Here is a 22,007-nt window from a genome sequence, read left to right as displayed (position 1 = left end):
TCATTACGTGAGTCATTAGTATTACTCGATTGCCCTTGATATTCACACTGCACCACCACTTATTTAATCGATAAAACTTCATCAAGGATGACACTGGGTGAACCACAGTTCCAAAAATAGAGTGTGGTAAGTGCGGCCGGCTTGCGGGGGTGTCGCACGTGTAAATAATTCCAGCAGGGGTAAGTCTGCGTCAGTCGATACCACTGCGTTATTCATGCCCGGAGCGGCGGCCGTTTAGTGAGTGCCAAAGTGGACATGACTCTTCACTCACGCTTTATAAACGCGAATGTGAGATTGACGACCCGTTTCATTCATTTTCATATGAAAATGCCTTTGTGCCGCCAATTTGAATCTTTTGCCAGGCGTCTCTTTAAAGGCTAAGTGAAAATTTCAGATAAAAGCGGCATTGTTGCAATATGGATTTCGTTAGCATGTTCAGAGTGGGCATAATTTCTAGTTAAAAAAGATTTTTTTATAATAATTGTATGGCGTAAAACGTAAATAGTCTTGTCACTAAGTAGCCAGTAGCAATGGCAACCTATTCATTAATGAAATATGAAGGCGTGTCCTCACCAATCCCACCAGGCCACGGTCAGTGTTGTGTGCGCCGTCACCCCGTCAGTCGTCGACAAGTGGTGGTGCCACATACCACGCGTTATATTTATTTACTAAGAAGGTTAATTGTGAATATTTTGAAGCTTATTTCCGACTCCGCTCTAGCGATTAAGGTTGTGTGGTTGAAAATCGATTTTCTTCGCGGAATTTAAAATATTCAAAGCGGGTACAGGTTTGAGGTTTCGTTCGTATGCAGTGTTTACCTTCGAGAAACCAATTTCTAGAAACAACACAAGTGTAACGATTCCCAGACAATAAACATAAGAGTTTATACTTATGAAAGTTTAAGTAGATGATATCATTGTTTTCGGCAATGAGTGAATCGATTTAGCTGGTATAAGTGAATGTAACGTGTGGTGTGCTAGAAATACTAAGGGCGTGATGCTCATGAGTTTTTACGAGACAGTGACGTTCAGTGCTCAACATGGTTTTCAAAGTGGAAACCACGGAAAATTATGAGGTAAAGATTTCATTTTCTCAAGTGATTCATTTTAGCATGTAGGTAAGTGTGCTGTACTCATACTGTTCGTTAAGTTAGAGTAAAATTAGCATCGACGTAAGGGAAGTTGTTAATCATTTCGCAGAGTTAGAGCGGTGGAAAGTTTGGGCGAGCTGTCAGCTTAGCCTCCGGGGAGTACTCGCACCTTGAGTGATTACCGCAAGGAAACACTTGTTGATCTGCACTCGTGTTTTATTAGGTTTTTAATCTAGGTTTTTATTAATTTCAAAAAGTTCATTGAATACCTTTTTTATATTTAGTTAGAGTTTCTTAAAAGAGCGATTTATGAAGCATAATATTATAATTTCAAGTCATTTTAAAACAACCTATTAAGCTACTCAGCTTCAAAAACAAAGCCACATCTTCTTGTTTACGTCTTCAAGGTCCCGATGACTTTGTAAGTACAATACAAACTCACAGATATGCCAATTCACAGAACGGTTCAGCGAGGGATATGAAAGGTCCCAGGGCTCACCGTTCGAGTAGTCTCGGCAGGCGGCTTGTTCGCCTTTGATATGCTAAGCGCCCCAGGAACAACGTTCGCTCAATAGAGGGCCCTTGTTTTATTGCTTATAAACGCCGCGCTCTGAGAGCAATATCGGGGAAAACAATTCTTTACAAACTCTTCGGCATTTAAATTGCTTTCTCTTAAATAAGGCCACTTTCTCCAGAACTGTTTGCTCTTGTTTTGTTATGTAGGTTGTCCTTATTTATATCGATGGCTGCGCCAGCTGCGTTCCATCGATCCTTGTTAAACAAAAATAGAACGCGACGCGAATAAAGCCTTAGGTAGGACAAATGGAATTTACATGAGAACAAAATGTTAGGTATGTTTCCTCGTATATTACTGTTGTGTTCTGTATAATCTATTGTCTAGAGACTGAAGTTTCTACACGCCCCTCACAGAGCGTTGTTATAGCTAGGTCACAGTTGAGAGATTTTGAGCTGAATTAATATATCGATTAAGGAAAATTGAGCTAGAGGCCCTTAATATCTGTAGCCATCAGAACCCATTTCGATAATTTCAGTTTCGGCTATTCTCTTGATGACGGTTATTTCAGTGGTAGAGCTAGACACTTTACAGATAGAAAGGTGCAATCAAGTGTATAGTCTGGTCTGTGAGCATGTAGAATTTTGTCCAATGACCCCAAGCTACCCATCCTTATTGCTCGCGCGTAATTATGTTGCTATCGCGCTCGCACACTCACTGCGGGTGCCGGTCGCACAGTCGCGACAGCATTATAATTACGCGCGAGCGATAAGGATGGGTAGCTAGGGGTCATTGGACAAAATTCTACGTGCTCACAGACCGGGCTTTAGTCATTTAATTTGAAAGTTTTTAACGTGACTAATTAGCAAATATTTGACAGGCGATATACCGTGGCGTCGAGCGGGAGCGGCCTTACTCGTCGGGGGGTGCGCCGCCGCCGCCGGCGGAGCCCGCGACGCGCACCGTCACCATGAGCCGAGACCCCACCGATTCGCACGGCTTCGGCATCTGCGTCAAGGGCGGGAAAGAAGCAGGTAGGAAGCGTTTAAGAACAAACCACCTTGGTGCCTAGGATTTGTTGTTGGTTGATTATGGCACAAACATGAGCCGAGACCCCACCGACTCGCATAGCTTCGTCATCTTCGTCAGGTTTATTCCACTTTGTTCACCTGGGTGATATCACCTGGGTGAACAAAGTAGATTTTTTAGAGTCATCATTTAATTTTCACCTCGGAACCATTTCACCCTCAGATCATGAGATTTCACCCAAGTGAATTGAGCCGACAGGATATATTACCTATACATATAGTAGCTCCATATTATACAGGATACCTTTATTGTATTTAGTAGGACATATTATGATTAATATCATTACACCCACTGATCTTATTATACTTTTTACCGTCATACGAGTACTTTACTGAAAGGCTTATGCTCTTAGCAAAAGGGTAAAAGATTTTTCTTCCTACATCGTTTGATGCGAGCGACTCTAAATGGTAATCCAGCTTAGCCCGGCCGTGTTTGCAGGTACAAAACATGCAAAACTTGCTACAAAAAATAGAGTGGATACAAAAACTTTAGTATAAGCCTGCTGTGAGCATTCAGTTACAAAGCTAGATAATATGAAACACAATTTATTTTGGTATTTTCCCTAGTGATTTTTTAAATGCTTTGAGGTTTACCTTAACTCTTGTATCACGCTTAAAGTAATATAAATGTATGTACAAGTGCTCGTAAGTATGGGTCGTAAACGAAGAAACAAAACAAGTAAAAAGAGATATGTTTACGACTATTACTATCTGAGAAAAAATCTGAATGCTTATTAAGAAACGTAATTTACGTATTTTTAAATACATATAATAAGAAATCAATGTTTCTTTTAAGTAGGTAAATAAACATACGAATACATAGGTACCTACACAATATTTAAACGCGATAGCTTTTATGTTTTATCTTTTCTTTCTGCCTTGTTTACTTGCTTCCTTAGAGTAAACGTACACCGTTGATTTTTAGTTGGCCGATAGTTGTGCCCGATTTTAATTTGTATGAAGAATCGGCCAAATCGAATCGGCGTAGTGTGTGCACTCCCTTACATGCCCATACTGATCAACTGCCCGACTAAACTATCGGCCGACGAAAAATCAACGGTGTGCGCCTACTCTACAAAAAGCTTTTTGTTTTTCTTCTTAAGTGATACATTAAATATGAAAAATAGTTGTACTACTACCACGCTCCTGCACTCGGATAAGACTGTAGGATTGGGCTTAATATGGACTGGACGTCCTTTGCAGATCTTCTGTAAGTAGGTCAGGCTTTCCTTTTATATCTCAGGTATTTATAGGCATTAAGTATGTAGTTTTATTCTGAGCTAGGCTGTAGGAACATAATACACGTACATTTTTGCATATTAATTAGTTTTTATAACTATAATATCTGAGATACATGGATGGATGATGATTTTATTGCACAAATTAAGACATGACTTTCTCTCACTGCTACCTTTTGAGCCAAAAAGACATAAGAGAAAGTGGTGCATCCATCTATCCATTTATGTGTTTAGTCAGGTAGTAACAATGAAGTTAGAATGCACTGCACGCCTTCAAAATATCTGTGACGGATGCCCATGTACTCGTACACGTAAGATAACCTATCATAATAATTTAGTATGAGAGTAAGCAGGGTTCTTTTTGTCTAGGAGTGGGCGTGTACATATCCCGAGTAGAGGAGGGCTCGGTGGCGGAGCGCGCGGGGCTGCGGCCTGGGGACTCCATCCTGCAGGTCAACGGGACTCCTTTCTCGGGGATTTCCCACGAAGATGCACTTAAGGTAAGTTCACACAATCTCAAATCTTCAATACCACGGGTTTATACCACGGGCTGGAAGACGCAGCGTGAGCAAGCCTCCTACTAGGTGAACCGAAGATTTGGTAAAGGTTGCGGGAAGAACCTGGATGCGGGCAGCGCAGGACCTTTCATTATGGAAAGCCTTAGGGAGGCCTTTGTCCAGCAGTGGACGTCATTTTGCTGAAACGAATGAAGGTTTATAAAGTTGCGGGTTAGCTTAACTAGTTACATTTAATAGACTTCAAAGACGTACTGAATCAGTTAGAATTTATTACATTAGTGTTAAATTATCTTGAGCAAAGAAACTAGACGCACTCAAAACTCGGAATGAAGGAAAAACCGGCAATTAAGACGGTCTGTTGGCTCTGACTCTACAAAATTAAATTAGCATTTAAAAGCGTCGCAGTGCGAAGTTGACAAAATGCAAATTTCACTCAGCATCTCAAGTGACTTAGGTACGAGTAACTGCCAAATATCTTATCCAAACAAAGATATAAAATTATTAGGTTATTTGAATAACCATTTGATGATTTTTGTGGATTTTGTGCAATGCCCTGGAATGGCTACGAGGATCAAATACTTGATTGTACTATGATTACCATACTTTGCAGATATTTTTTTTCTGTCAACTCATATTTAGAAAAGTCTAGTACATATTAGAGTATGGCAGAGCAGTGCGTTGGGAAAATTGCTAATCTTTTGCGGAGAATAGAGCAGTTTTATGATCAACATAACCATTACGTTTGTTACGCTGCGTGTACATTTTACATAACAGCAAATTATTTTAAATGAAGCCTAAACCTTTCTAAATATGATTTCCTAAATAAGTGAGGTGATCCAAGGTAATGATTATGGCCTGGCGACGTCGCGCTCGAGCGACCTGTTGCCTTTGGCAGGTCTTTCTGAGCCTACGCCAAATGACTTGTACATATGTGCCGCTGGCCAGTAACTTCTGCACAGTTCTGTGCTATTTAGCCAGCGCTTTGAGTTTGGCAGCCGCTGCGCGCGACTAGACTATTATCAATTAAGCCATTTTAATCGGCCACAAACAGCATCATAGCAGATTTGTGATTTAATTATTTGCTTACAGTATTATAACAAAAGCTTTATTGAGGGCTGAAACATTACAAACTTAATAAACGTTCCATTCCAAAAAAAATTGTTACAAACCCATTACACGATAGTTTTAATTAGGAAAACATACTTACTACTTAGTAAAATATCTGGTCATTACATTGTAAATGGAGCGTCATTCCGGCTTGAATGGCCTAGCCGATAGTAATTTATTAGACGCAATCTAATCAATTCTGGCTAATAAACAACGACGTATCCAAAGTTAGAAAGACGTCTCGAGGTCGCGGTTGCTATCTGGAACAAAACATTCTGTATTATCAAAGCTGGATTATGTGCTTCAGCTGAAAAATATTTTTTACACTATCCTGATTCAAAGGCAACGTCTGCCAATCCTTTGTTTGGAAAACATTAATGTTCCGAAAAAGTTTATTATAATTACTGATAGACTGTATTTTTTGGCAGAAGCATTTTGCCGAATTGGGGACATAAATAGTCGTTATTCAGGCTTTGGTAAACCATTTCTGTTCCTTTTGTATTTCACGATATTAAATCTTTGTTTTCTACTTTCAGTATTTATAGAGATAGTGTGCCAATTCAGCTTTGAAGGCACAAAATAAACCAAACACTAATTTGACCGAATTTGGCCCATTATCTAGGATCGTCTTGTTAGCTGTTTTTGTCGGTATTCGTTATTCCGGACACATTAGGGCTGCGTCGTTCGGTTCGCCACCCTGTAACGACGGCCGGACGTGAGAGAGCGACGTTTTCTATTTCCGAGAGCCTATACACGCTGCCATGCCGCATCGATCTTCTGTTACCTAATCATTCGCATTTAACGTTAACTGGCCTGAATCACATCACTATTTATATAATAGGGCTCAATTCTACGAAAATGTAAAATATTTTACCATAATTTGGTTTTATGTTAGAAGTAATTTCTTTATTGCACTGGTTCACATACTTACTCGAGGTCGAGACAAAATTTAAGAGCACAATGTCAATGTCAATGAAAGTCGGTAATTTGAAATTAGTTGTGGGTTATTCTTCTTCATTATGTTTCTTTCAAACTTTCTTTCTAAAGGTTCCTATAAAAGAAACTAGCTTTACCTCGTTAAATACATACGTAAGTTTCGTTAACGTTGTTTCAATAGGAATTTAAATGAATTCGTTATCGATTCGCCGAGGGCAAAGCAAAGGGTTGAATTGCTAAACGAACCGTCAGGGGCTTCTGGATCCGTTGATTTTCCACATTTGCCCGTTAATTCTACCGTACGTCGTTATTCCGTGACAGCGCGACGTAAACCTAACGAGAATCGGTCGCCGCCCTTCCGTTTTATGTTTTCTATTTGTTATAAGGTTAACGACAGACGCCAACTACCGACCGAAATAGCAGTTCGCCTAATGTAAATCATGCCTACAAAAACTTGTTACTAAAAGTGCCTGTAAATGAGCTAGGCCTATTTTGTGTGCCAATAAAAAGATCGTTTTGTTTTGTATTTTATCGTAAAGTCAAACCATAAATTTCACCTGTTATAATACAGGGTTTAATGGTTTCTAACTGTTTCTGATTTCTTTCTTTTATTGGTTTGTTTAGGTTAGCAAAAAAAGTTATCGATCGTACAGTGTGTTGGTATTTAACAATGGAAACATTGTGTTTTAGGTAATATTAATTAAACAATACGTTTCTTACACGCACCTTGTACACCCTGTATAACAAAACCTTCGTGATTTAGATCATTAAAGTAGTTCAAACTATTATAAATCACGTGTGTGTGTAACATAATCGGGTTTTCGAAGTAAGTTTAAGAATAATGGCAATTTGTAAATAACACACAAAGAAGAGCCTTCATGATTTTTAATTAGGATAGGTATGAAGCCATTATCAAGATCACAATGAAAATAAATGCAAAATGGAAATGAATTATGATAACGATCTTTCAAAGCAAAATGCTTTCGTTAGCTCTGTCTGTCTCAGACATTTTTGTTGTTTTGGTTCTGTACAACACAATACACCACAGCAGTATCAGTTTTTAGTGTGGTTTGTAATAATCTTAATCCTCATAAAATATTTTGAACGATAATCCTATTTTAGTCAGTCAGATATTAAGCTAACAAGTCTGATTACGTTAACGTAAAGCATAATATAAGGTTAACTCTTGATTGATTATTAGATTAAGCAATGAAGTGCTATAAATCTGTGACTAAAAACTTCTTTTATTTCTATAATCTTGACTCAAAGTGGGGGATTATAGTCGTAGTTGGTAACTTTAATTTTTTGGTACGATGAAACGACAGCAAAAAATTTTAAATCCGCGTCAGGTACCCGTATAAATTTAAACTTACCGACGCTTAATGGTCCAAGGTTTCCAAAAAAACTTATCTATTTTCGATTAAAACTTTCGGTTTTTATTTGGTCACTTGATTATTATTCCTAACCCGGTTCGAGTATTAATATGATTATCAGAGTTATACCTTTCGGACTGCTGCTACTAATTTGTGGGGGTATTTAAGATGCGCCTCACGGCATGGCAAACTTTCCCGTGTCTATTATTTCCCTCGGGAACGAACGAACAAAAAACTTGATATTACCCAACTTTGTTATTCCACCTGGAACTCTTTAGTAAGCAGTAAATTATGTATTACTCTGACTTTTATGACTCTATTATTATCCTTCATAAATAATCCTTTAATTATGAATGACTTATTGTTTCTGCCAACATTAAAGTTAGCAATTTTGTGTTTCTAAAGTTTAGCAGATAAATTCTTGTATTTCGTAAAGTAGCCCTAAATCAAGCTTTTACTATGGTGATCTGGCGATTATTTATGTGATAAACATACTAAAATATACCTATTCATAAAGAGACTACATTATAATTACAAAAACCCATGCCTCTGATCATAAATGCTCGTATTCACTTCGTTTATAAAGTCTCACGCGTGATTTAGGTAAACCCATAACCGCAACTGACTTTATTGTACCGTAAGGTACCGTATAGGTAGTACAGTAAAGTTGTTCACATACTTTTAATAATTTACCCTTTATACAAATATCGGTACAGAACGTTTCCTCGAAATCCGGTTACTGGTCATTGCGTCATTATCCTTTTTCAGCCATCCATCTTTTCTTGGGTTTATTACATCCTGAATACGTACAATCTGAGTAAAATAAATACGCCATTCAGATCTGCACGGGCACTATTTTCGCCAGGGGCCGTCCGGCGCTTCCTTCCGCGCGCGATACCGGTTGATTTACGCTAGCACTGTGACATTTAACGAAACTTTTTGCGGACGTCGTCGTAGACCGGTCGTTCTTACCTTCATAAAGTAAATGTGGTGCTGAGTCGTAAAATCTTATTATGTAACTTTCCCGAAAATTGGGGCCACTTAGTATTGGGAAAAAGCTTTCAGAATATCATTGTGATTTCTTTGAAGTCGAGTCTAGCTTTTAAAAGGTTTTTTTAGGTTTAATTATGCTTTTGATTGAATTAAAGGTGAATTCCGGCCCTCAAAAATTACCGTTGAAGCCGACATAAAAAACGTAGTCACTTTTTATCACCGTTGCGAGTACTTTATTGTTTATTTTAATAACGTCTAATTACCTATACCGTCAAGACATTTACATAATAACTATGACTGTTTACTGCAAAACAGTAACGTCGTGTCACTTCTAAGGGTGTTAGTTCTAAAAGCGATCGCCTGGGGCCAAAACTCCTGGCAGGCGTCTCATAACTCAACCTGTTCGGAATCCATGCCTTCCGACCCAACTGGCTCGACGCTATAAATTATTTAATTACAAAGCAAACACTTTTGGGCCAAGCCAAGTTGATTCACCTTCCTAATTCACAGCCCATTCATTGACTACCTATTGCTAACTCAAACAATTAACTAGCTTATTGAAATAAATTAGTTCTACTCCGTTACAATATTAGGATTTTGAACAGGATCTTTATTTCACCACATAAAGACATAGTAGCTGTTCGTAATAACTGTACTTTCTACTAGTATTTTGTGAGAGAATTATGAAACGACCGTGATTAACACTTTTGAGCCGATAAATACAACAACATCCACTAAGTACTATATTTATGTAGTTACATACTTCTGATTCTTTGCAAATTTACTCGTTTCGTGTTTGTTTATTTATTCACAATGATATCATTATGTACTCGTACACATACATGAGTTTTCTTGGAATAAAAGAAGCCTCAAAGTTCTAGGTAAACGAATAAAGGCTGTCTTTGTGCCATATTCAGTTCAGACAGTTCAGAGGTTGTGCGTGGTTGCGTAATACCTAAGCACGAGAAGTTCACGTGCCCGTTACACATTAAACTTATCGTTTTGGTATCACAATAAGAAATTATCGCTACATATGTTATGTGGTGGGCTCTAAAGATGTTTTTAGAGGCGTCTCTTTTAGGCAAAATCAATTTATAGCGTCATTATATCACGCGTGGAAAAGTGTGTAGCATGCATTATTACGAGTAACCTCGCATGCTACGATGCCTACGTGCTACGGGGATCTCGTAGTACGGATACGTTTTTAAACGTATAAAGCAACATAAAAAGGACTGTTATTTCTTGTGATAACGATTTAAACATGTCATTGTTTTAGTAATATAAAAATATAGAAGTTTGTGGGTTTGGATAGATGTTTGTTAGTGTAGCTTTTCATTAAAATCACATTTGCAATAGTTAGCCTCTACCGCTCAAAGTTACGCGACACAAGGTTTTAACCAAGGCTTAAAACATTATCTAATTTAAAAATATAACGAATGTACCTACACTTCAATTGTTTGCCTACAAAGGATTGATTTCAATGATTACACAATGTGAAACTCACTAAACTTGGATTTTAATTGTATAAGACACAGTAAAAAATTCGCATTCAAAAAGAGCTCGGAAACACGTAAGCATGTAAGAGTATGTTAATAGGGTTATTTTGCACGTGAATGTGCAGAGACATTCCAATTCATTTCATTTCTTTTTATTGCGGTATGAAAGTATATTACGGTTTGAAACTCTTATTATTTTCGCTATGGGCCATCGAGAAGAACCATAAAGTGTTCAATGTAACATTTTAGTGCAAAACAAGTCGTACACGAAAATATATTTCGAACTAACTTTTTAGGGGTTTTTCATGCTTCTAATATGTACTTACTGAAAAAGGATATGGTTTAAGCCTATACGATATTTTCCAAGCCTTTACTTACCTGCACAAGCTGAAAGTTTTCTTCTTTCGATGTATCGAGGGAATATCCCAATGGGATCTTTATTTATTTACGAAGGTGTCCTCCGCGTACAAAGTTAGTAAGCCGAGCATAAAACTTTCAATTTGGTACGCTCTAACTAAATCGGTAATTTAATAACCGTGCACTTTTCCGTTATAACTAACTACCTGTGCATATTTCAACTTTAAACTGTCAATAGAGTTGGCCATTCAGAATATTTTAATACCCTATCTTTATTTACGGACATGATTATTTACGGATATCATTATTTATGACAGCACTTCGTTCATAATAAGAACGTTTTTGCAACAAAAAATATAGTTTATATGTAATATCGAATGTACGTTTCCGAATAATTAAATTAACTCTACATAATTTCATTACCTTATGTATATTTCATCACCCTTTGATCATGCGCAATATAATAATAATAATTTATTGATTTCGAACCAGAATAATCCATATTTGTGTTAGTAACAGTTAACTTTCCGCCACTGTTTTTAGAATACTTTTGTGACTAACTCTCACTCTCTTATCAGAGAAGCGGTTTAAATATAGCAGGGCTCTATTATGTAAGGACGTCTTTCATCTCCATCGTCTCCTACAGATGCTGAAGTCCTGCCGCCAGCTGACGATGACGGTGCGGACAGCTGGCGCTCTGGTGGGCCGGGCCTCATGTTCGTGGATGGATCGGTACGGGAGGCCCGCGTCGCCGCCGCCGATGAGGCCTCCACGTTCTGCTAGTAAAGATAGATCAGTGCGAAGGGTAAGTCACTTGAACATCATTACCTAAACACCCGGTATTTAAAAAAAAAAACAGTTTTACTGAGCGAACATATTGCTTACTTCATTACAATTCTTATGATTTACTATCTATAAACAAAAAAAGATAGTATGATAGTCTAGAATATTCGGGAGAAAAAGCGACTAGTTTACTAGCGAAAACAGTTTGGGCTTTGGTTGAGCTAAAAGTAATTTCTGATGTAGGTACTAACATTACTGCTATCTAGAACTTCAGCCCACTATCAATTTGTGATTTTCACAGCGTACTTAAGTCGTTTTTTTACTTATGTGAGTCTTTTGTGTGTAAGCACAGAAGTTTTAAATGAACTTGTTGAAGTCATTTGCACCTGCCTCAATCAGGTAGACACAAATCGTTTTGGTAATTTCCTGCAAGTTGTTAAAATACGATGCAGCGACGTGAAAAGTGAACCTGAATAAGGTGTTTGCTGAACTACTTTTTTCTAAGCTATATGCAAGTTAGACGGGATATAAACGGCAAACATTTCCCGTCCACATTTATTGCTTTGACGCTGGTTCTAATGATTTTACGTCATCATAAAATTTTATGCTCCAATTTCCCGGCCGTAAATATGCGAATGCACATACGTGGGGTGGGTTGTGGGAGGGGGTATGGCGAGTGAGGGCCAGCTGGTATGCTAATCGGTGTCCACTGGCCACTAAACCACCGTTAGTAGTCGTAATGAGCCCGGCGCGGGCGAGTCGTCAGCCCGCATCGTTTCTGACGTCACTCGCCCACGCAATAAACGTCATCTGAATTAATAAACTAGCTGTTAGTGTCGTCGTCATACCTACCTATTTAATTTTAGATAAAAGCTACGCTTGCTTCAAAGCAAAGGCTAAAATTAAATTGTGAAATAATTTTACACGGTTTTTAAACGAGTATTAAGTTTTATCTCGCCGTTGCAGCGTTGTTGTCTCATTATCTCTTGCTTGCTACGCTATTACTCGTATAAAACTCAAGAAAAAGTACTCAAACAACGAACAAACAAGCTATAAAACTTAATAACTGTAGGTAGGTATGATATTTTTGAAAGATTCATATTATGACTATAAACAAATGACGATCGCCTGGTTTTTTGTATCAAAGAGCTCTTGTTCTCAGGTGGACCTGTGCATAGAGCCGGGGCAGTCGCTAGGCCTGATGATCAGAGGGGGCCTGGAGTACAACCTCGGCATCTACATCACGGGCGTCGACAAGGACTCCGTTGCTGACAGAGCTGGCCTCATGGTGAGAATTTTTTTTAGATAGTTATTTTATGTAGGGTCGTAAAAGAGAAATTGATTCGCATTATTGGGTTAGGGTTTTGGAAACTTTCTCCAGGATAAGTTATTTTGAAGTTCTCTCTACATTTTTATTTGTCTCTAAACCAGAATTCACATGTCTACTTCCGGAACTCAGACAAAACGAGTAAGAAATTATGTAAAGAAAACGTTCTACTTAGTACCTACCTTCTTTCGGAAAAACAATTTATCAAAATAAACCACGTTTCAAAAAGTCGGTAAGCCAATGGTTGTCAAGTAAACCATATACTTTTGTTCCAAAAGCGTCAATTAATTAAACGACATATTAATCATTCGCGCTTTGTGTCTGTGAGCAATTGTGGGGTGGCGGAGGTGGCTTTGTCTTCGAACCGTTGTCTGCCGCTCTTTGTACGGCGCCGTGTGACTTTTGTATTTTTGACTGCTGTTAGGCATCTGCCGATAAGGGGTCAACGTGAAAAAGGGTGCTTCAGTTGGGCTACTGTCGACGTAGATAATGTTAGAGCGATATTTGTCAAGTGATTGCTTCAGTATTATTTTTTGTAAAAAAAATCCGCATTAGGAGGTGATAAGAGATATGAAGATAGCGACATACTCCTATTGTACTCGTATTAGGTGCCCTATAAACTTGTATCATGTCATTTGTGTGAACAAATAATACTATAGAAAACAAACTATGACTAAAATATAGTTCAAGTAGCAACGTTCAGGCATTTTAACATAACTAAAGATTGAAAATAAAATTGAGGTAGTTATTAAAAAAAATACATCTGTAAAAACATGCTTTACAAATCTGTTTGGTAAAGCGACGGACTTACCGGGAATTGAGGAGGAGAGGTCCCAGGAAGCTAGCTGTTGTGTTTCAGGCACTTTCACAGATGTAATTTTGGACCTTTGAGTCTTTTCCCGCAGGAGCAAAATCATTACAGTAAATCATGAAATACGTATTGTGAGACGGCGTCTGAAATACAGCGAGGTATCCAATGCCTTAGCGGGCCGTTACGTAGCATCGTGGCTCATTTGAGTCGCGATACGTTTCGCAGGCGAAAATTATTGCGCTCGTTGAAACACTTGAAAAATAGCGGGCTTTAGAGCAGCATGTGTCTTAAATATTTCTCGTCGGGCATAACTTTAGGATGCAGTTAGAGCTGAATGCGCTGAACATTTCAGACAATATTTTATTTCTGACAAATTTGTACATGGACTAATTTGTATAAAGGGACACCATTTGTTACTCCCGGTTTTTTTATTAGGTATTCTGTGCTCCAAATTGATATGTAGGTAGAGGTAGGTCATTATTTCAGAATATGCCAATACTTTTACCTACTATTGGACGTAAGGTTCCTCCGAAGAGTTCTACAAACAAAGCACTATCATTAATTAAAATATAGATACTTGTAATGTAATTTAGATCTACACCCAGATACTAATCTACATTATCTACCAGTAAAATCGTTCTTTAATAACCTAAATTTATCGTTATGGGTTTAAACGTATTCAAAAAATATAACTAATGGATACGGACCTCTCGTGCGCGGAATAGCAATAAGGGCACAGGGTATATACTCGTACTAGTATGTAGGAAGTGGAGGCACGCCAATGTAATGCCAACGACCAACACGTACCACGGACACATTCTCGGGAAGGTGCTAATGTCGAATTGAAATCACGTCTCTGGTGTTTTCTTCTATTTACTTACTTCATTATGTACTGCGCGACCTGTCCCGGGCTTTCACAAATATATTTATAGAATTTTTCGACGGAACATTTTTGTAATTAAAATATTACCTAAAACTTGATATTGAATCTAAAAATGAATATGCACGAAACGTGTAATAAAGTAATTTCAGTAATCGGATTATCCGAATTGGGCTTAGACTAAGAGGGCTTAGGTGCTATTTATAAACATTTTCTAATAAAAAGGCAGCTATAATGTATAACTACATAGGTAACAAAATTGAAATAACTATGAATCATTTGGTAGAGTCACTGCCCAAATTATCTTATTAGTCAACAGTCGCTGATAACAAACAAATGGAATATAACAAGACTATTATAATAAGGAATATGTATCGTAGTACATTCGTACTACGAATTATTAAGATTCCTTGAAATGAATATCGTTTAAAAACAAAATAATTTAACTAATCTTCTGTATGTTATCTTATTCCCAACAGCAAAGGTAGGTACTAAGTACAGAATCTAATGGTTTTAGTATTATTAATGGGTTTGGATTTGCGCCAAACTTGTTTAAAGACTGCATTAGTTAGTAATATTTTGAAACTTACGAAGTTTTAGGTGTTAATTGAGTGTTGGATCACTATATTGTATGAATATTTTTACCCAAGACATGAACATTCAAAAAACGTAAGAATATACTTATCAACTCATGTTCTAAGTTTCTATGTACATTAGTTCTTTTATTATCTAGACAAAACCTCAGTGAGTCATTTCATTTCACTAGCACGTAATATAAAGTGAAGCACCTGAACAAACTGAAATGTAATATTTATAAATCCTGAAGTGCAATTGCTTGCAAATTACCTCGGAGTGCAGTTAAAGAAACTTGCAATGGTTGCAATAAACCGGTGCTAGACCAAGTCTCGGCGGTCGCACGTCTATAATACCGTAAATTGCTTGCTCACTATTATTATGTCTTGCCGCAATGAAAACTTTGAATCATTTTAAATAGAGGTTGATTCACGTGACATTCAAAGGGGAAAAGTGCTGTCTTTTTGTTTGTTTTGTCATGACAGTAAAATAGTCGTGGTATTTTAAATATATTACTGTGAATGTCAAGTTTAAGCTTCAGTAAAGTTGTATGTCCTTGCACTTGTTAAGATTTCAAATAAGATCACTTGAGGAGAATATAAATATCTCAAATAGTTCTTTATGCTCACAAACGGGTATTCTTACTACTTCGTAAACATAGATTAGCCAAAACTTTAGTTAATAATTTTATTAAATCCTAGACACAAACGTTAGTGTTGGGCGTTAGTGTCTACCTCTCTAATTTAAGGAAGTACGCGAAATCGTATTTCATGGCGAATGGTGCCCGCGGCGAGGTGTGGCGGGAAATTTATAGTGTTTGAGTTCGAGCCCACACCGCCCCCCGCACGCCACATCCGAAACTCATAACTTACGTTTAAAAACTTTCACCACCAAACAATACCTCAAGAATTTTCATTAAGCAACAAAGCCAAGAATTAAGAGGGCAATTTCGACCGTAACAATGCAAATGCCACTTCGTGGGCATAGCTTTTGTTACTTTCTGCGATAGGTTATCGTTGAATTTCAGTGTGTTTCAGTATCGGTAGGTTTCACGTCAGGTTTCCTTATCCGTAAGGGACAGATGGACAAATATTTCAACTGTGAAATCAAATTACTGTCACGCCTTTATAATCCTATTCTTATCTTGTAACCCTCCTAATTGTAATCTCTAGAAGATAAAAGATTCTAATTTCAATTCAGAATAGTAGAAGTTTATCTTTGAATTTCAAATCATACCAACCCTTTCCTACTAAAGTATTTTATGAAAAGAGGATCTTAAGATTTTTATGATTTCATGAAAGGGTTATGAAGTTAATATTATCTGAATCTTTTTGAATACCAAGCACTTATTTATCGGGTTATTCTGAATGAGGTTAGAAAGAGAAAATAATAAAACTTTTAGATCATATTTGCCTCACTGATTTTTAACAGCTCTACCTTTGTTAACTCGTTGGTTTCTAATAATCAAAAGAAAGACAAAGTTTTGCCCTAAAATAATAATTTCTAGAGAAAAGTAATTTGAAGTTTATAAAGTTTCTTTTGTATTTTGATAAAGACCGTCTTTCATTCATTTTATATTCATTTAGGAAACAATTTACTTCTTTTAGCTTAAAATAAAATCACAGAAATAGAAAAATATTTTTATATGGACTAAAAAATTGGGAGCAATTGATCCATTTAGTATACATTGTTTGCCAGGTAGGAGACCAGATCCTGGAGGTGAACGGGCAGTCGTTCGTGGACGTGACGCACGACGAGGCGGTCGCGCAGCTCAAGTACCACAAAAGGATGTCCCTGCTGGTCAGGGATGTAGGGAAAGTTCCGCACGCCTGCACGGCGTATGGAGAACGAGATGCTGCACCAAGGTTAGTATTCTCATCCTCATCAGGTAATTTAGTCTTTACTACAATCATTATCATTAGGTCAATCAGAATATACTGCAGGATAACGAATGAATGACGTTAACATTTATAAAATTTTCGAATTATGATAGGTACCTATGTTACCTACATCCTAAATGCAGTTAACATAATTATGCAGAGTGACCTACCTACTTAATTTAGTTTGCAAGTACCTAGTCAAAATGTAGATAAATACTCGTATGTTTTTAGGCAGTTATTGTTGATGACATAACCTTACTGATGATCTAAATAAAGTTGACTCATTAACAAAGACCAAGTGCCAGATAAATATGTATCTTTGTAGTCAGTTCAAGATGCATATTCATCCCTGTAAAAGTAGTTTCGGCATCATTCTGCAGATATGAACAAGTCTCGTCATAGCTAAAATGTCCCATTGTGCATAAACTTAGTCATAATTTTCAATTTCCGTGTAGAATAAGCGGCTGGGGAAGAAGAAGAGGCGCTGCAGCGGTGGCGGTAGAACAGAAAGCGCGGTCACTCCTCCCTCAGAGCGACCTGCCCGCGCTCGCTTACTACATGGAGGAGTACGCGGCCCGCCGGCTCACGCCCGACGCGTTCCTCACTGTGCTAAGGGACCTGCTAGATACGCCGCAGAAGGTAAGATCTTCTTCAGTAGAAAAGTCTCATATTACAGTTCATCATCAACATGTTAGGTCGTTTAGTTTCCACTACAGGAGCACGCCCTCTCCAATTTCCTTGAGGCAAATTAAAGTACTCGGCTTACAGTCCCCACGCTGCGCTGATATTCGTACTATATGTCATCTTTTTACTACACGGGATGAATGGAGGGTGATCCTATTCTACCATACACGTATTATACACAGAAAACAGAATCTTTTCGGCGGGCTACTTTAATACTATATCGACCGATGGACTATTGTTGTGATGAACCCACTCATAACAATTATGTTATCTTTAAAGACCGTATAAAAAGAACTGTAAGTTTTGCGGCTCCAAAATTAGACGGCGCGACAAATTAAGTACGAGTAACAGAAGATTGCTATTCAATCACTGTCAGAAACTTTATTATATTCATACCTAAGAGCAACGCACTAGCAGCGTACACGTAAGGGTATCCACACGACATGTGGACTTACGTCTCCCGCCCGTTACACGATCCCTGAGGGACCTTTTACGTCACGAATGGCAAGGTTTGCGCATCAAACCGTACATGGGAGGACTGACTTACATTCGACCCGACCGCGTGTGTGTGACCTGAGGGTACAACTTTGTGGATTTGGACATTGTGTCTCGAATATTGAGGCTAAAGGCCTCTTAAGATGGCAATATCAATGAAAATACATGTAACTCTACCTTAACAATACAGCTTTTATTAAGCTTTTATATGGTTCCATAAATAATTATGATAAATAATTGATACAGCCAAGTCATTGTATAATACGTTATTGTAGGCAACAAAGAACTTATCTATAGCAGTAGCATAAAGTAAAATCGCTTTATGAATAAAACAAAACCAAGCAAAAAGTTCTATAGTTATGGTAGCCAAAAGTCTTTTAGCTCTAAATACACACCATAAGGCAATATTGGTTATGAAACTAGCATACGTTGTTATCTCACAGTTACTGTTGTGCCTGTGTCTACTGCATTGATGAATACGCAGTGCAGATGCTCAGAGTGCTAAGACCACTCTATGTCACTCTATTCACGTTTATGGATAATTTCTATACGTTCCTCGCGAAGAAAAGAAGAGGCACTTATCATAAACATGGCAGAGTATGGCTATAATGAATTGGATAAGAGACTACCATTGAATTAAAAGAAAAAGTGCATCGTGTTTAAGCATAAAGCTTTTTTATAAGCTTAGAACTAAGACTCTTTAATATACAGTGAAAATTTTACGGACAATAACAGTTTATTGATGCTATATACGAGTAAGAGCGAGAACTCAGTAGTGCTCTTATATAGCCAGCAGCTTTGAAATTAAGTGGAATCTGTGTCGTTTCTGTGAAAAATTTGCGTCTGGTCTTATTATTTTAACTGTTGTTTAAGTACTCTTTAAACGGCTGTGTATTTTATAAAACTCGTATTTACCAACCACAGTGCTGAGAATCCTCTTTCGCTGCAGTTAAATTTTATTGCCAAGTTGAGAAATCACAAGCTTAGAAAGGGCTTCCTTGAGCAAATTACAGTAGTTTCGTTAACTTGTAAAGTCAAACTTAGTAAGAGCATTAAGTTTGCCTTTTGTACTGTTGTTTCTATACAATAAACAAATAAATCGAAAGAACTTTGGAGAATCCTATATAGTCCGCAATGCATATAGTATTAAACTCAATTCTGTGATTGTCTTAGTTATCTCATTTAAAATAAATCACCATGTTACGCATGAATCACAGCTTCTATTGGCCTTAGCCTAATACGGAACAGGCTAATTAATGGGACGTGTTAATTTGATTTATAGCTATCCATTTGATGCGATCGTATAGCATCGGGTATTGTGTATTAGTTAGTGCTATCAGGCGCTACTATAAAATACATTATCTTCCAATCAATCACAATAAGAACCTTAGCCTTTTTACAAAAAAAATCAGCCTTCTTATTTATTATGTAGATACAAATGTCGCAAATCCCGCGCACGTTACGCAGTGGCACGAATTTTATTAAACGCCACAAGAAAGCGTACATTAAGTTAATGACCTCCTAATTTGTCGTAGGCTTTTGTACCAGAGTCAATTCGTATTTCGTACATTCCTGATAACATCATCGGGAGTCGATAATACGAAAATTCTGAAAGCAATTTTGGATAGTGCCCCGATATGGCGCGATTAGATTCGCGCGAACAACGTCGCTTGGCACTATGACAGAATTAGGTTTAGCGAAGATGTATTTGCTTCCATTAATTTACGTACGATAAATGTGGTGCTTTTGGAATATCAGCATAAATATCTAAGAAGAATGGATGATAACTTGTACAGAATATCAAGTGACTGCCGATGAGATTGCTTGTCGTAACAAACAATGTAATATCTACTAGCTTTTAGAGAGAATACGTAATCACGTCTGATCAAAAATGGCTGAATGGAATCGATTATTAAATAAAATTAAGTTAATGCAATAGCTTTTATTTTCAAACCGGAAAAAACTTATTGCAGGAGAGTTATTTATCTAACATTTAAAACTGTCGTTTCAACATTTTCAACCAAATAAACAGTGCAGCGAGCTGTATTTAAAAATGTTCACTCTTTTTCACATTCCGCGAGTGTACGAGCTTTTATAGTGTTTTCATATTTTCAGCGAATCATCTGACTGTGCCATTATTTTTATATGCATAATTTTGAAACTGTTAATAAAATAATGTTGTTTTGTTATAGTATACACTTCTGACGGAAATTCGGGAATTTATGCTTCCTGAAGATAGGCCGAGGTTCGACGAGCTTGTCTATAGGAGAGGGGAAGAGGCTGGTGATCATCATATAAAGGTATTTATTATTTATCATCACAGATTACACTAATACAGTTAACATTTACTTTAACAGTAGAGTCTTACATGAGGTACATAAATAAACAAGGCACATTTTAGATACCCTTTTCAATGTAGGAGGTCAGCAATTTTCCCGCAGTGCCATTGTAGCCGACTTAGCAAAAAGAGGATACAGGCCGTGTTTCAGCGAGTTCATTAAGGCGGCTCAAGATTAATCTCATTATCTGTGCAGCACCTGGAGCTACTAATTACAATTTGCTCTCTTTTTTACTCGAGATAAAGGCTTAATTCGGAATTACTTTTGCAAAAGTATAATTTTTTCGACAGTATCCAAAATTGAATAGTCTCGAAGCAAGAAATGGAGGCCACGTTAGATCCTCGTATCTATTCAGGCTGCACGTCATTTGGCACGACTCCAGGCTTTGCACTTTTTTGGGACTTGACTAGACTTTCTCAGCAGAATAGCAAAACCTATCAAAGCTTTAATGAGTAGGTATATTGTGTCCTTGGCCAGATTGTTGAACTAATATGAAGAGAAGCCATTGTTTCGCTACTCGTATCAACCTATTACTATACAGTTAATATTTACACATACATGGAACAGATGAAATTGATGTTATAATTATCTTGTGTTTAAGAGCAGGTAAATGTACATTTATTATTAATGGATAGCTGACAGTGTATAATGTGCAAAAGGCTGTAGCTCGTAATTTGTCCGTAGCGCGGGGGAGAGCGGCACATGTTGCCTTCCTCCACCATGCATGAGTTGCACGACCCGGTAAGTAGCATTATCACCCCTTTCTACCCCGCATGTCTCGACGTTAGACCAACACTTCATTTTTTCGCTTTCAGTGGTAGTAGCTTCTCTAATTTGACATGAAATATCTGTGTATACCTGTACCTACCTATAAACTAGGTAAAGCATCTCTTATCTGACGTATGGCCGCAATAAATGTACGCCTTATTACAAGTAGATTGTCCGCAGGACTTATCTGAATGTGATCCTAACAAAGGACTCGGCAGAACCCCGGATTATACCTCCCTCGCTTGATTTGCACTCGCATAAATTATTCAAAGTGTTAGTCTGTCGTTGGCTAGGAATTTGGACAGCAAAAAAGCGTTGCGAATTTCAAGTACTTATCTTGCAACAAAAAGCTAACTTAATTGGTAGTAATTTTATAGTAACTAGTTCTGATAAATACGAATAAGTGAAATAGGAGTTTGGGTGAGGTGTCGAGGGTTATTGTTGTAGGAGGGGCCGGCGGAGGCTCCCCTCGTGGCCGACCACCGCTCGCCCTCCGAGGACTCCGGCCTGGGCCTGCCGGCGCACGAGCACGCCTACAGGTGAACATCACCAATAACCACACGCTCTACAAAGCAATCACAGCCACCTTAATGAGATTCTCACAAATCGCCAGATAAAAGCGATCCGAAGTGAATTCCGCGTCATCAGGGCACAGTTTAAAGCCCGCACCCACTCTAATGAGCGAGGCGTAAATCCCTCGACGCCGCGGTGCCTCTCATAAAGGCGCTTAAACGCTAAAGCACCCTTAAAATACGAA

At 37.9% G+C, this 22,007-nt stretch overlaps 1 protein-coding gene across 1 annotated transcript in view; it reads left to right on the top strand.

Moving 5' to 3' along the window:
- Positions 1-1,039: 1,039 nt before the first annotated feature.
- The window catches only part of LOC135088148 (whirlin), a 64,575-nt gene continuing 43,607 nt past the window's right edge, over positions 1,040-22,007 (top strand). The window contains exons 1-9 of the mRNA XM_063983032.1: positions 1,040-1,075; positions 2,485-2,638; positions 4,303-4,430; positions 11,357-11,515; positions 12,656-12,781; positions 16,783-16,949; positions 17,420-17,603; positions 20,336-20,443; positions 21,167-21,223. Coding sequence (XP_063839102.1) covers positions 1,040-1,075; positions 2,485-2,638; positions 4,303-4,430; positions 11,357-11,515; positions 12,656-12,781; positions 16,783-16,949; positions 17,420-17,603; positions 20,336-20,443; positions 21,167-21,223 — 1,119 coding nt within the window. The remainder of the gene's footprint in view (positions 1,076-2,484; positions 2,639-4,302; positions 4,431-11,356; positions 11,516-12,655; positions 12,782-16,782; positions 16,950-17,419; positions 17,604-20,335; positions 20,444-21,166; positions 21,224-22,007) is intronic.

The sequence above is a fragment of the Ostrinia nubilalis genome, chromosome 3, assembly GCF_963855985.1.
Source record: "Ostrinia nubilalis chromosome 3, ilOstNubi1.1, whole genome shotgun sequence".
NCBI classification, from domain to species: domain Eukaryota; kingdom Metazoa; phylum Arthropoda; class Insecta; order Lepidoptera; family Crambidae; genus Ostrinia; species Ostrinia nubilalis.
This window is presented reverse-complemented; position numbering and strand designations above follow the sequence as displayed.